Consider the following 15810-nt stretch of genomic DNA (forward strand, 5'->3'; position numbering starts at 1 on the left):
GTGCCCAAGGTTCTGGCTGGTGCCTGAGCTCTGCACAAAGCACGCTGCAAGCAGCCCATCTAAGGGTGATGAACCCAACTAAGAATTCAGCTTCTGCACAAAAGAATTTGCAGTTTGTGGGGAAATAGTTTCAAGAATTCCTTATACTTACATAAATAGGTTAGAAAAAAGCTTAGGGAAGAAAGCCACCACCACAGAGCGATAGCACTTGAGATTAGCTAGTGAGATATTGTAATGCGATCACGAGTAACTTGTTATATCACCTGCAGGACACTGCTTTCCATCTGGCACCAATATACTTTGACCACAAACTCAACTTGCCCCCCAGGCCCTTTGCTTCATACACACAAGTTACTGATTATTGTCTGATTGCCTTCTCCACGTTCACATGTGTAAGATTGTTTTCTTCATGTTCACCACGTGGATAATATCTAGTGAGCTCAATAAATCCGGAGACAAAACCCCTCTTCAGGGCTCTTGTCTCCTCCTGGACATTAGCCTCTCTCGTATTCAATTCTGCATCTGTTCTCTTGCTGGACCAGAGAGAACTCCAGACTCATAGTCTGCAACAACAGTTTGTCAACCCAATTTAGTGTCTTTATTTGTTTTAGTCAATAATCTTTGGAAAAATAACAGAACCCTATCCATGAGAGAAGACAATGAATAAGGACAGGAGATACTGATGGAAATAGTGTCTAAAAACTAAATATTTGGTTAAAAACAGATATAATTCAGAGAATTAAGTTTATGGAGCTGAAAGAAACACGAACAGAGACAAAATGAATCTTAGGCACATCATAGTCCAACTGGTGAAACCAAGAGAAAATCTTCAAAATGAGTGTGGCACGGTGCCCACAGAAAACCTGCAGCTGGAAGGACAGCTGGCTTCTGATGAGAAACTTCAGCCAAAGACGGCAGAGCTGCTCCAGAGTGCTCACCCAAAGGCAGGGTCACAGGCAAACGTCAATGTGCTGCAAAAACAGCCTGCGAAATGAAGACACAATAAAAGAATTTCCAGATAGAGAAAACTGTGGAAATAACAACAGATCCATACGGTATGAAACGTTAAAGGAAATTCTTTAATCTCAGAGAAAATAATACAGCATAAGAATGTGAATACCCAGGAAGGCAGAGCTTTGGAAATGGTAAACACTGGGCAAATCTAAAAGACATTTCCTTGTAGGTTTTGGTGTGACACATACAATGTGTTTCTCCCAGTGTTTATGACGCATGCAGATTAGGTTGAGCCTTGGATAAAGTTCAGTAGTGGAGACTGCGTGAGGGTGGGGGGCGGCACGGGACAGAGCCCAGAGGTAGGCACCTTCCAGGGCTGGCTGACATTGGACAAAGGTGAAAAGGCAATAAAACGGGGGAAAGAAAGCATTTTTTCAGCAAAGAGTTCTGGAATAATTGCATTTCAACATGAGAGAAAAGATGAACCTTGACCCTTCCTTCCACGTTCATTCACACATCTCACAAAAGTTACTTTGAGATGGATCATCGACATTTAAAGTTTTATGTGAAAACACGGGATCTTCGTGATATGAGGTAGGCAAATATTTCTTAGGCCACAGAAAACAATACACGTGTTAAAAAATGATAAATTAACTTTCTCAAAATTGAAAATATTTGCTCATTGAAGACTCCATAAGCAGATTAATAGATAAGATCGTGATCAGGAGAAAACATTCACAAAACCTACACCTAAAAAGTGATTAGTGTCCAAGCATTTTTTTAAAAAATTTATACCTAATAATAAAAAGAAAAAAAAAACCCAGTAAAAAATGGTGAAAATATTTAAACAGAAACTTTACCAAAGAAGATATATAAATTGCCAACAAGCACATGAACAAGAATTCAATTTTATTGGTTATCTGGGAAATGCAAGTTGAGGCACCGCAAGTGTCCAGATATCACTGCCAGCAGGCCGAGCAGCAGGCGTGGGCCCTGGGGGAGAAGAATCACACCGAATGTACACCCAGCCCACAAGCCCACAGTCTCACTGAGGATAAAGAACTCAGGCAGTGGTATGAACGCTGGGCTGGGTCATTCATACCTTGATCCCACAAAAAGCACCCTCTGTCCTCAGTGCCCCCCCCCCCCCCCCCCCCCCCCCCCCCCCCCCCCCCCCCCAGCCCCGGCCAGGTTGCAAGCCTCTGCTCTCCACTCGCTGGCCCAGCTCACCTCCCTTCTCACCAAGTTCTGATGCGTCCCCAGTCTTTTACTTTTTTATTTTTTAGAGTGAGAGTGAGAGTGTGAGTGGGGAAGGGGCAGGAAGAGGGAGAGAGACAATCCCAAGCAGGCTCCGAGCTGTCAGCGCAGGGCCTGACACGGGGCTCAATCTCATGAACCCTGAGATCATGATCTAACCGAAACCAAGAGTCAGATGCCTAACCGACTGAGCCACCCAGGTGCCTCTAGTTCATCATTCTTAAAAGCTGGAGAAACAACTAGGTGATAGATGTAAAAATCAAAAGATGCTCTTGTCATCCTAATTAAAAAAGTTATTCTATGTTTTGGCAATGTTTTCATAAAGATTTCAAGCAACGTGGAACACAAATATAGACAGGACTGTTTGTGGAAAAGGCTCGGGGCCACGCTTCCTGCTCGGAGTCCAGAGAACGTTGCCCTCTGCCAGAAGGAGAGAAGGAGAACATTTCCATAACCTACAATCAAGAAACTCCCAGCTAATAGATTCACGGAGGTTGCATTTAAAGGGTGGAGAGGATGCGAGTAAGAAGGACAGGAAAGGTGTGCACACTGTGTGTAGGAACTCATGGAGTAAGAGCCGGAAGGTGGGAACGTAGTGCATCAAGCGTCTATGACATTCATCTGGGGGAGACCATGCGCGCACTCAGGGCTATGAAAACATGAGTGGTACCGACCGTCACACAAAACGGTGAAACTGTCATCATACGTAGCCAGCTGTTGCATTTCCTGCCTTATGTATTTTCTGTTGTTGCTTGAACAAATTGCCCCAACCTTAGTGACTTAACAAATGTATCTTCCATTTCTGGGAGTCAAAACTCTGAAATGGGTCTCACTGGGTTGAAACCGAAGTGTTGCAGGGCTGGTCCATCTCAGAGGCCCCGGAGAGATGTTTCTGTTGCCTTTCCAGCCTTCAGAGCCACCTGCATCCCGGGCTCTTCCTACACGCTAGCCATGGCCGGGTGTCTCACTCCCTACATCAAGGTCAGCTGTGCAGTGACTTTAATCCATCTGCTACCTATACTCCCCTTTGCTGTGTAAGGGACATGCTCATCATTACCAAGAATGAGGGTGGGGGCATCTTAGGGATTCTAGAAGTAAACTGGGGTATAAAGTGGACGTGCAGGGAATGCAGAGTGGATGAAGAGAGAGGAGACACAGCCATTTAAACGGACACAGTGAATTTAAACAGCGTCATCTAAATACAGACCTGGTATTTATAGCCTTACCAAGAAGGAGTTTGAGCGTATATCCTCACACATGGAGGCCAGTGGACCGTGACTGAGAAACACTGGCCCGTAGGAGTCGGCCCGTCTCCACAGAACACATACCCTTACACCACCTGATTAATGTTCAAATTTCCTAATATGCTCCAAGAGATACCTTTCATTTCATCCCAGAGCAAGAACTTACAGTTCGTTCACATTCGTTAACAAATTCCATCCTTAGCTGTGTCTGGACGCACGGTTTCGTCTGCCGGCAATGTGTTTCTCCTCCCGCCCTGGCTTGCCAGGAGGGCCCTTCTCAGCCTTCAAAGGGCAGCCCTGCACGTGCCCCCCCTGGTGATGCTTCCTGCAGGCACCACCACAGTGACGTGTCTCCCATGGCGTGGACCGCCTTTCGGCCCGGTGGTTGTCTGGCATCTGGTCTAGGGCCTGCCACAGTAGCCAACGTCCGGGCTGTGAACCCACTGGAGAAGCATCCCCTGAGTGTCCACTATGCGCCAGAAACTGCTGTGAGAAATGCCTCCGTGGTTTCAGTGAACCCAAGGTCAGCCACTGATGGAGTGTGGCAGAGTTTGAAATCAAGAGGCATCAGGCACACGCATCAGGGACCTCTAAGAAAAGCCACGAATGTGGTTTAGACCAATGTCTGTGGCACCCTGGGCCTTATCCCAGGACATCAGCAGCACCTTACAGACAACCCGTTTGAAAGCACATCGAATACCCAAATACCATGTTAGTGTGGCTGAATTTTTAACCATGCTTCAGTGATTTTGTTTATTTTGCATCAACAACATATAATCAAAAGTAGAGGGGGGAATCTTCCAGTATAATATTCCACTGGTGTGTTTCCTACTAGTCAAGATAAAAGTTTAAGAAATTCTATAGAAACCTCGTGGGGCAGGAGGTACATAATCCCTTCCAGACCCTGTGCAAGGAAGCTGCTGTGTTCGCACCTGCTGCCTCAGGAAGAAAGTGGGGGTGGACGGGATGTCTTCAACTAATATCGTGTCATTATTTAAGAAAATTTTAATGCTTATTATTATTGACACAGAGAGAAACACAGCATGAGTGGGGGATGAGCAGAGAGAGAGGGAGACACAGAATCTGAAGCAGCTCCAGGTTCTGAGCTGTCAGCACAGAGCCCAACAAAGGGCTCGAACCTACAAACCATGAGATCATGACCTGAAGTCGGACGCTCAGCCGACTAAGCCACCCAGGCGCCCCTATGGTGTCATTATTGATTCAATTTTCCCAAAAGAAGATAGTGCCTAAATTTGTTTCCTCAGCTCCTCCCTCCTTGTCTGTGGACCAGATGAAGTCCCGCGGTGAGTGCACTTGCATGCATAGCCGGGAGGGTCGGCATACAAACAGATTCCAGAAGATCTTCATCTCCAACAACTAAATGACTAAATGAGCTGTCGCTACAGATCCGTTTGGCGCTCACATCACAGACAATTTCCAATTTCACGGACAGCCTGCTATGTATCAGATGTGCTGAGGGTGTAAATTAATCAGACAGGTAAGACAGGATCACGCCTTGGAGCAGCTCAGTCAGTGAGAGGGACAGAAATTCATCAACCCAAGCGGCACAATGCGGTGTGTGGGCATGGTCCCTGTGGTCACCTCTTCCTGAGCACGGAGGTATGGGTGCCTCAGTGGAATATTGAAAATATAAAGTGGAGATGAGATACTAAATTTGTTGGGTTTAATCTATAAAGCTTTCATTGTCCATAATTATGGAGTTTTCAGAAGTTTGTTTTTATATTAATTAATTAATTGATTGATTGATTAATTTCCCTTAGTTTATTGTCAAGTTGGTTTCCACGTAACACCCAGTGCTCATCCCCACAAGTGCCCTCCTCTGTGCCCATCACCCCCTTCCCCTCCCCCACCCCCATCAGCCCTCACTTTGTTCTCAGCATTCAAGGGTCTCTCATGGTTTGCTTCCCTCCCTCTCCCCCACTATTTTTCCCCTTCTTCTCCCCCATGGTCCTCTGTTAAGTTCCTCTTAATCCACCTATACAGCAAACATATGGTATCTGTCTTTCTCTGCCTGACTTATTTCACTCAGCATAACACCCTCAAGTTCCATCCATGTTGCTACAAATGGCAAGATTTCACTCTTTCTCATTGCCACGTAGTATTCCATTGTATAGATAAACCACATCTTCTTGACCCATTTATCACCTGATGGACACTTAGACTCTTTCCATGTTTTGGCTGAGTTTTGGTTGTTGAGAGTGTTGCTATGAACATTGGGGTACATGTGCCCCTATGCATCAGCACTCCTGTGTCCCTTGGGTACATTCCTAGCAGTGCTATTGCTGGGTCATAGGGGAGTTCTATTGTTAATTTTTTGAGGAACCTCCACACTGTTTTCCAGAGGGGCTGCACCAGTTTGCATTCCCACCAACAGTGTAGGAGGGTGCCCATTTCTCCACATTCTTGCCAGCATCTAGAATCCTCTGATTTGTTCATTTTAGCCACTCTGATTGGCGTGAGATGGTATCTCAGTTTGGTTTTGATTTGTATTGCCCTGATGAGAAGGGATGTTGAGCATTGTTTCATGTGTCTCTTGGCCATCTGGATGTCCCCTGTGAAGAAGTGTCTGTTCATGTCTTCTGCCCATTTCTTCACTGTATTATTTGTTTTTCAGGTGTGGAGTTGGTGAGTTCCTTATAGATTTTGGATACTAGCCTTTTATCTGATATGTCATTTGCAACTATCTTTTCCCATTCCATCAGTTGCCTGTTAGTTTTAAAAGTGCAAGTACAAAATCTAAGAGCTCACCTAAAGGAACTAGAAGAAGAGCAATAAGATCACCCAATAAACAAAATCATGAATGAAAATGGACTTACTACAACCAACCTCTCAGAAATACAAGCAATTATCAGGGAATACTATGAAAAATTATATACCAACCAACTGGGCAACTTAGAAGAAATGGACAAATTCCTACACACTCACTACCAAAATTCACACAGGAAGAGATAGAAAATCTGAACAGACCCATAAAAAGTGAAGAAATAAAATCAATTATCAAAAAACTCCCAACAAATAAGAGCCCTGGACCTGATGGCTTCCCTGGGGAATTCTACCAGACATTTAAATCAGAGTTAATACTCATTCTTTTCAAGCTATTCCAAAAAATAGAAATCGAAGGGAAACTTCCATACTCATTCTACGAAGCCAGTCTCACTTTGATTACCAAGCCCGACAGAGACCCAGCAAAAAAAGAGTACAGGCCAATATCCTTGATGAATACAGATGCAAAAATCCTCAATAAGATCCTTGCAAATCGAATTCAACAGGACATAAAAAGAATTATCCACCATGATCAAGTGGGATTCATTCCTGGGTTACAGGGCTGGTTAAACATTCACAAATCAATCAATGTGATACAACATATCAATAAAAGAAAAGATAAAAACCATGTGATCCTGTCAATAGATGCAGAAAAAGCATTTGACAAAATACAGCATCCCTTCTTAATAACGACCCTTGAGAAAGTTGGGATAGAAGGAACCTACGTAAACATCATCAAAGCCATCTATGAGAAGCCTTCAGCTAACATCATCCTCAAAGGGGAAAAACTGAGAGCTTTCCCCCTGAGATCAGGAACAAGACAGGGATGTCCACTCTCACCACTGATGTTTAACATAGTGCTGGAAGTCCTAGCATCAGCCATCAGACAAAAAAGGAAATCAAAGGCATCAGAATTGGCAAAGAAGTTAAACTTTCACTTTTCGCAGATGACATGATACTCTACATCGAAAACCCGACAGACTCCACCAGAAGCCTACTAGAACTGATCCATGAATTCAGCAAAGTTGCAGGGTACAAAATCAACGTACAGAAATCGGTTGCATTTTTAGACACCGATAATGAAGCGATAGAAAGAGAAATCAAGAAACTAATCCCCTTCACAACTGCACACACACACAAAAAAACATAAAATACCTAGGAATAAACCTAACCAAAGATATAGGAGATCTGTATGGTGAAAACGATAGAAAACTTATGAAGGAAATTGAAGAAGACACAAAGAAATGGAAAAACATTCTATGCTCATGGATAAGAAGAATAAATATTATTAAAATGTCATTACTACCCAAAGCAATCTACACATTCAATGCAATCCCAATCAAAATTGCACCAGCACTCTTCTCAAAGCTAGAACAAGCTATCCTGAAATTTGTAAGGAACCACAGAAGACCCCGGATAGCCAAATTAATGTTGAAGAAGAAAACCAAAATGGGAGGCATCACAATCCCAGACTTTAGCCTCTACTCCAAAGCTGTCATCATCAGGACAGTATGGTATTGGCGTAAAAACAGACACATAGACCAATGGAATAGAACAGAGAACTCAGAATTGGACCCGCAAATGTATGGCCAACTAATCTTTGACAAAGCGGGAAAGAGTTTTCTGTGGAAAAAAGACAGCCTCTGTAACAGATGGTGCTGGGAGAACTGGACAGCACCATGCAGAAGAATGAAACTAGGTCATTTTCTCACACCATACACAAAAGTAAACTCAAAATGGATAAAGGACCTGAATGTGAGACAGGAACCGATCAAAACCCTAGAGGAGAAAGCAGGAAACAACCTCCTTGACCTCAACTGCAGCGATTTCTTACTGGACACATCTCCAAAAGCAAGGGAGTCAAGAGCAAAAATGAACTATTGGGACCTCCTCTGAAGCCTGTTTTTAAATGACTCCAATTTTACAACTGCATTTTATGAAAGAAGAGTAAAAAATAACCAATTTGGCTATCCCTTGATGTTCGGGAAAAAAAAACCCGATTTCTCCACCTAAAAATAAGTAGTGTAGAGTGAAACCTCCCAATTCAACAACTGTGAGTACTTGAAAACTGATTTTGTTGAAAACCTGTTAAAAGATACTAAGGCTCTGCCAGCGGGACCGGAGGTAAGGCGGCGTGCTGCCACCTGCTTACAATGCGATTCGACTGGGTCCCCCTCAGACTGGTCCAGCGCGACCCCGGCAACTCCGGGGCGGTGGGGGAGGGGGAGCACTCCGGGGGCGTGGAGGGGGGCACAAAGGGTCACTCCTGGGGAGCTTTAGTCCCAGAACCGGATCGGCAGCTGTGCGTTGAACACACTGTTACGGATCCCACCTCCAGGATCACGATGCGCCTGGGATCTGGACTCCCTGCAGGGAAAGCTGTGTGCCCCTGACTCTGGGCAAAGGTTACAAAGTGTCTGAAAAAGGGGCGCAGTGGCACTGGAGGGGGAGCAGGCAGGACACCAAGAAGCAGAAGCACAGAGTGTTCAGAGCAGGGAGGGGCTTGGCCGGCCCAGCAAGCGGTTTTTCCAGGTCTCCGGGTGGAGTGAAAAGCTTGGGAGGAGAGCGCGGGATCTCGCGGACACCTTGTGGCCAGGACCCCGGGACCCGCCGGGGCACGGACGCCGTTTTGGACCCTCAGGCAGCCCCCGCAGGCCGGCTCACACCTCTGGGTCCAGTGTCGGTTTGAGTCAGCAGCTCAGGCACGCCCCCTGCCGGAAAGCCGCTTCCCCGGCCTTTGCACCGCTTTGCTCCTGCCGCCCAGAGGCGGGTGCCCTGCGCACCGCGCGTCCTCGCTCCGCTCCACGCAGGTGGTGGGCACTGGCTTCGCACGTGGCCGTCCTGGCCCTGCGGGAACACCATCGCCTCCCAGGTGAGTGTGCAGGTGGCCGTGCCATCTCCTTTCTCACCCGCTCCCGGTACGGCGTGCCCGGCGCTCATCTCTTCAGCCGCGGGTCCTGAGCCCATCCCTGAGGAGCAGGGTTCCGGACACCCCTGGTGAGCGAGCAGCGACCTCAACGCACCTCTAAGTTGAGGGTAGGCAGGGCGTCCCCAGGGCCTCTTGGCAACCGCGGTCGCCCACAGGAAGGACCCCCATCACCCCGCTTGTTAGAAAGGCGGAGCGCTCGCCACTCCCCCCCCCCCGCCAGGCATACTCAGACCCCACGTAGGTATTGGCTCAGGTGACCTGTGTGCACCCACAAGGTTATTTGCCAGAAAATGTGGGTCCCTCCCAAACCTCGTGTGGTCCTGGGAGCGTGGGCACGGCCCCCCTCCGTCCCCCTGGAGAAGAGACATCGTCCCTCGGTCCCCTGGGAGAGCAGACACCGTCCCCCTCTGTCCCCCGGGAGCGCGGGCACTGCCCCTCTTGGTTCCCCGGACACTGTCCCCCTCGGTCTCCTTGGAGAGCAGACACTGCTACCCTCTGTTTCCCTGGAACGCGGGCACTGCCTGCTTCAGTCCCCCGGACACTGTCCCCCTCGGTCCTCCGGGAGCGCGGACACTGCCCCCCTCCGTCTCCCTGGAGGGCAGACACTGCCCCCCTCGGTCCCCCAGAGGCGCGGACACTGCCCCCCTCCGTCTCCCTGGAGGGCAGACACTGCCCCCCTCGGTCCCCCAGAGGCGCGGACACTGTCCCCTCGGTTCCCCGGAAGCAGTGACTGTTCCCCTCGGTCCCCCGGGAGCGCGGACACTGCCCCCCTCGGTCCCCCAGAGGCGCGGACACTGTCCCCTCGGTTCCCCGGAAGCAGTGACTGTTCCCCTCGGTCCCCTGGGAACGCGGACACCTTCCCCTCGGGGTCGGCGTCGGAAGCCGGTAGGGACGCCCACTCCCCCCTAGTTCTCGAGAGCGCCACCGAGTTAAAGGTAAAACTAAAGACGCTCTGGTCCCCCCTCGCCTCTTGGCCCTGACGGGGAAGCATTCTCGAAGTCTAGTTACAGGTTCGCAGTTAGATTTATTTTAAAGTCGTAGAATACCGCGAGATGTAGACCTGGTACCGGGCACGTTAATATCGCGAGACAACCGGGTCAGAGCATTTCGCGGCAAATGGAAATACCGCGAGAGGCGGCGCCGGAGGCGTTCCCTGTGGAAACTGGGGCGGGACAGAAGACGGCGGTGGTGAGGGTGGGCCTTTCCGGGGACGATGCCGTCTGCCTTCTCGGTCAGCTCTTTCCCCACCAGCATTCCTGCCGTGATCACGGTAACTTGTCGCCTTCTTGACCGCCAGCTCGGGCGATGGCGGCTGGGGCCAGTCCGGCTTCGTCCGCATCCGCCACGGACTCGGACGACACCGGATGGGGCGCGGGGCGGGGCCTGGCGGTGGGCGGGTCGCTCCGGGGCGGGGCCTGGCGGTGGGCGGGTCGCTCCAGGGCGGGGCCTGGCGGTGGGCGGGTCGCTCCGGGGCGGGGCCTGGCGGTGGGCGGGTCGCTCCGGGGCGGGGCCTGGCGGTGGGCGGGTCGCTCCGGGGCGGGGCCTGGCGGTGGGCGGGACGTTTCGGAGCGGCCCAGGGCCGTGAGAACCGACGGGGACGGGGTGGAGTTGGTGGGGGGGGTGCGCTCCGCCAGCGCAGTGTGACCTCCAGGTGCTGCCCTTGCCCTGCCCTGGGCGCCCTCCCTCCCGCCCTTCCCGTTGGGCCCCCCGCACGTTGATGGGGACAGGTAGCTTGTGGCCAGTCGACCCTGCAGGGCATGCGCAAGCGGCCGGGGACCCTGGGGAGTCCCGAGGGCTCTGCAGCGTCCCGCAGCGGTTCCGGCCAGTCTGCTGGAGGGGGTGGGGCAGGGCAGGCCGTGAGCCTGCAGGCGAGAGCCGAGATGAGGGGTCCATCTGAGCGTCGGGGGTGCGGACGTGCCCACCCTAAAGTTGAGGAGACCCGACCTGCCAGTGCTATTCGGGGGCCTGGCAGAAAGGTTGGAGAACATGGAGCAAACTGGGATGGCCCAGGTTCCCCAAGGCCTCGCGCGCCGGGCTCAGGAACTGTTCCTGCGCGTCCTGGGACGGTGATCCTTAGAAGCCTTATAAAGGGGATTTTGTTCAGTCAACGAAAGGGCAGGTCCGGGGTGCCTTCGGTTCTGTGCGCTCGGACGTTGAACCAGTGATCTTTCTCTCTGACGCCTGCGCCGTGGCCGCAGTGCGGAGGCTCCCTGTGTCCTTGCTCCCCTTTCCTTCGCCAGCACCTGCTTCTGGGAGGACTGCGCGCTCAGCAGCCCCAGGAGTGCTGGGCGTGGGGGACCGCGGGCCTCCCTGAGCCGGGGACGTGTTGGCCCCCACGCGAGGTGGGGTGGCGGTGATGAGTTTCTGGCGGTGTGTCTTGCAGCAGACGGACTGGACGGAGCCGTGGCTCATGGGGCTGGCTGTCTTCCACGTGCTGTGCCTGCTGCTCACGTGTCTCTCGGCCCAGAGGTATAAACTCCAGGTCGGGCACTTCCTGTGCTTAGGTGAGTAGGGTACGCAGGCGCTCTGTGACTCGGGCGCTGTGTGAGGTGACCGGGTGCGGGTGGGGCATCTCAGTGGGAGAGCGCCTTAGGGGAGGGAAGCAGGGAGTTGGCATTGCAGAAGGCGCCCTGGACCCCAGGTGGTGAGCAGAGTCGCTGCTTCCTGTCTGCACGGGGGGCTGACCCAAGCGCACTGAGGAAGGCGCGTGCCTGCCGGGCCTGCAGGGGCTGAGTGGGCAACAGCAGCTCCGTGACTTAATTCCAGACCTGGGTGTGTTGCTGTCCCCTGTGATACGCACAAGGCAGCAGAGCAGCGAAGCTCTGGGAAGGGGCCCCGTGCAGGTTGCGGCAGCAGCACGGAGGCGGAGGTGTCCCGGGCCTGCAGGCCGGAGCTGCAGCGAGGACAGTTCTGCGCGGGCCCTGAGGCTGGTCCCTCCGAGAAAGGTGCCAGCCGATCACTTGAGCTGACGTGTTAGGAAAACTTGACAACTTAAGAACTATGTGTGGGTTTCTTATCTTTGAAGAGATGGATGACTTTGCACAAGTGGGGGCAATAAATAGATGATGCTCTACGTGTGTTTAATATTCTGTGACTCATTTCCCTCTCAAACCCGCACAAGATTGATTGTATTCAGTGCAGTGTTGTTTGGCACATTTTTAGGACAGGCCCCCCGCCCCCCCAGGTCACTCAGCCCCTGGGTGGCACAGCCGAGAAATTCGTTACCTTGTCAGCTGGGGAGTGGCACCTGATAGAGATGGCGCCGTGCCCCCGCTCCACGCCTTCTGTGTCTCAGCCTCCCCCCCCCCCCCACCGTCTCCCTTTCCTGTGCCTTTTCTTCATGTGCCTCGTTAGGTCCAACCACGGAGGAGGGAGTCAGGAGACTGTAAAGCCCTGGTGCATTCTGTTTTGTGATTTGGGTCAAGGACAGGAAGGCTTTTCACATTTTGATTTACCTGAGAAATGAAAGCATCAGACTGTAGTTTGCCACGTTCCGCTGTGTGTCCTCGTCACGCCGGCGGTGCGGAGCGGGCACTAGGTCCGGGTGGCATAGCTGCGTGCTTCTGAGTCCCGGGCTCCAGGAGGGTCGTGGGCCCCACTCAGATAGGCTTGGGGACATCGTGACCCTTGCCGTGGCCACCAGAACCTCGGGGCAGGTCTCTAGCCGGCTCTCCCGTGTGCCCGTCAGGGAAGGTGCGAGGCGGAAAGCACCCGGTCGCACTGCGCTGGGACTTTTGGGACCGGGTCGCCGTGTCGGGGCCCTGTGGGAGCGCGGGCACGGTTTGCAGGGGAGAGCTGCTTCCGGCTCTCTCTGCGTCTGCTCAGCAGCTCTGCACTGCTCGCCCGCACCTCTCCTGGTCTCTCTGTCGAATGGAAGTGTCCTGCGATTTTAAATGTTATAGTCTTTATCTCACACCGTATCTAAAATGGTCCATTTCTCAGCAGGTTTTTGCTATTCTGTTACATTTATGTTAAAACACGGGTAATCCTGAAATGGTTCATGGTCAGTCATCCAGATCCTGACACACGGCTTCTCTCTTTCCAGTGATTTTGGTTTATTGTGCCGAGTACATCAACGAAGTGGCAGCAATGAACTGGAGGTAGGCGAATCCCTGTCCCGTTCACCGCCTGGGAGGCGCCCTCTAGCGTGGTCTGTGCAGTGGGAGCATTGCACGCCGACCGCAAGCCTCCGGGGAAGCCGAGTGGCTGAAGTCCCAGGGGCCCAAGTGCTTCTGCGCTGACAGGTTTAGGTCAGAGGAACGGCCTGTCAGATAGTTTAGGATTTGAAGGTTGGTTGATACAGTTCACGAGAGCATGAGAGAGTTCAAGGGGCTGTTTGAAGCAGCTCTAGTTGCAGGGTAAAGAAAGTGGCATTTTAGAGAGAGTTGGGCCCACATGTGGTCAGGGCGTGGGTGAGGCGCTCTGCGCCCTCCCCTCCCCTCCCCTCCCCAGACCTGCCGCATCCTCTTGAGGCCTCGAGGCCTCGGGATGTCCTCCCGCCCCGGCCGCCCTCCGGGGATCCCAGCTCCACCCCTAACACCTGCAGCCTCCTCGCTGCCGCGTCAGCCTCTGTCCCCGGGGGACGGGGTGGGGGGGTGAGACCCACAGAGCGTCACCATCCGCCCCTGCCCTCTGCTCCCAGCTCCGCCTTCATCCTGCGTGCGAGTCGGGCCCTGTGCCGGGTTACAGCTCGGCGCCTACACCCACGCGTGTGAGCGAGACACAGCTGTGCGAACCGGGGGCTCATCCGGGCGCCTCGGCCGTGTGCTCAGATGTGGGTTCCAGCAGCATCCACGGGCCGTATCTGCCCACTCTTTTCGTGTGGCCTGTGAGCCAAAAATGGTCTTGATGTTTCTAAGCGCTACAATGTTTACATTCTTCAATGTGAAAGAGAAGAAAAAAAGAGAAACTGCTAGACTCTCAGCAAAAAGGAGTTGAAGACCTTGCCTCCGGCCCTTCCGGGGGTGCGGGGTGCCACCCCAGGTGGTGTGCACGTCCGTCCCCACAGAAATGCCGCTCCCGCCCGCCCCGCACGTCCTCGCTCATTGCGCGCTGACGCTGGCCGCCACTGGGCCCTGGTGGCTCCTCCGGGTCCCTGCTGGAGCGTTGGGAGCCTTCCTGCGGCCCCCGCAAACCCATGCCCTCCCTGCTCCGTTTTTCTCCGGACCATCAATCACACATGGGCGTTTTGAGTGTCTTATTTTCCGAACCCTTTCCCTGGAGTGTAAGCTGTAAGCACGGCTGCCTCCCCTGTTCTCAGCCACGCCAGGGCTGACGACCGGCTCCTCCGTAACTGTCATTGTGCTAACGAATTGTTAGGCGCTTTATAAATAGTCGTTCTGCGTGTCACTGTGCTGGCCACAGACGAACGCCTGGGTACACCAGCCTCTGCCTGGGGCGGGTTGAATGACTCAGCCTGCTGGTGAGACTAGGAGCGGAGAGCCGGCTCAGAGTAGGTCCCGAGCGTCTGCAGCCCGTGACACCTCCAGGCCCGCAGACGGCACAGCACGTCCCAGCTGACGTCACACTCGCCGTTAAGCAGAGTGCACAAGTGTTTGCTTGGCCTCACAACATCCGCGGGTGGCTGATGTTGCTCACACCGCTGTCCTCCCCAGGCCCGGGCTCCTGCCTCTTGGCCGTGGGACTGACTGCATGTTCCCCTGCTGGGGGCGCTCCGGGTGGCAGAGCGGAGTGGGAAGGGCCGAGGGGGGGTTCCGTGGTGGGGCAGGCCGTGGCGCCTTGGTTGACTAAGTGTTCTCCAGGAGCCTTATGTTAGGGAATATCTCTAAGGACGTTGCTTTGTTATGCCAAGTAATTTTTAATTTTTTCCTAAAACAGGTCGTTTTCAAAATACCAGTATTTCGATTCGCGGGGGATGTTCATTTCTCTAGTGTTCTCAGCACCACTGCTGCTCAATGCCATGGTCATCGTGGTACGTGCATTACAGCCTTGTGAGCTCTCGTGTTGTCGGTGGATGTGTGTTTTCCAATTCTAAACACGTCTCAACATCATTGTTTTTAGATTATGTGGGTCCGAAAGACTTTGAATGTGATGACTGACCTGAAAACGCTACAGGAGAAGAGAAGAGAAAGGAAGAGAAAAGAAGAGTAACATTGGAACACTGTGTTCGTTTTCTTACAGACATTGTTTTCCTCTGTGTGGCTATTTCAAGGTTAAAGTGTGCATCATAGGCGCCCTCCTTACTCACCCGCTCGAGTTTGTGCAGAGGGTTCATTTACTGTGACATCCATGTTGTCGAATACCCTAAAAACTGGTTTCTAAAATAAACACTAGTCTCCTGTCCCATCTGGGTGTTCACGAAGCCTGGGTCCACCCGGGACCTGGGTGTCTTCCTGTCAAAGTGTACACGTCAGTAGTGTCCGCAGAGCGCGTCATCGTGGGCCGGCTTGTCACCTGTGCAGTTAGCGGTCATTATAAAGCACTGAAGCAAGTGACAAACGGCGCTGTCCAGACGTTGGTGCCCCCCCCGCCCCCCCCCCCCCCCGCGCTCTGCTTCCCGGGCTGCAGCCCCGCTGGTTCTCTGCGGAGGGAAGGGGCAAAAGGGGCAAAGTTGGTGACATTCTGGGCTGTTACCGGAGGGCTGGGGCCCAGGGCGGTCCCGAGCTAGGGATGATGTGACCT

At 52.5% G+C, this 15810-nt stretch overlaps 1 protein-coding gene across 2 annotated transcripts; it reads left to right on the top strand.

Moving 5' to 3' along the window:
- The first annotated feature begins 10331 nt into the window (after positions 1-10331).
- TMEM18 (transmembrane protein 18) lies at positions 10332-15474 on the top strand. 2 transcript variants are annotated; one of them, XM_039256002.1, is made up of 5 exons: positions 10332-10438; positions 11552-11672; positions 13214-13268; positions 15007-15100; positions 15190-15474. In XM_039256002.1, the coding sequence occupies exons 1-5, from the start codon at positions 10382-10384 to the stop codon at positions 15277-15279; spliced, it is 417 nt and encodes a 138-aa protein (XP_039111933.1). In that variant the 5' UTR covers positions 10332-10381; the 3' UTR covers positions 15280-15474. The 2 variants fall into 2 exon arrangements, with proteins under 2 accessions (XP_039111933.1, XP_039111932.1); XM_039256001.1 differs by lacking the exon at positions 10332-10438 and adding an exon at positions 11048-11144.
- The last annotated feature ends 336 nt before the right edge of the window (positions 15475-15810 follow it).

This window comes from Hyaena hyaena, unplaced genomic scaffold (genome assembly GCF_003009895.1).
Source record: "Hyaena hyaena isolate Hyena2069 unplaced genomic scaffold, ASM300989v1 scaffold_552, whole genome shotgun sequence".
In the NCBI taxonomy this organism is placed as follows: domain Eukaryota; kingdom Metazoa; phylum Chordata; class Mammalia; order Carnivora; family Hyaenidae; genus Hyaena; species Hyaena hyaena.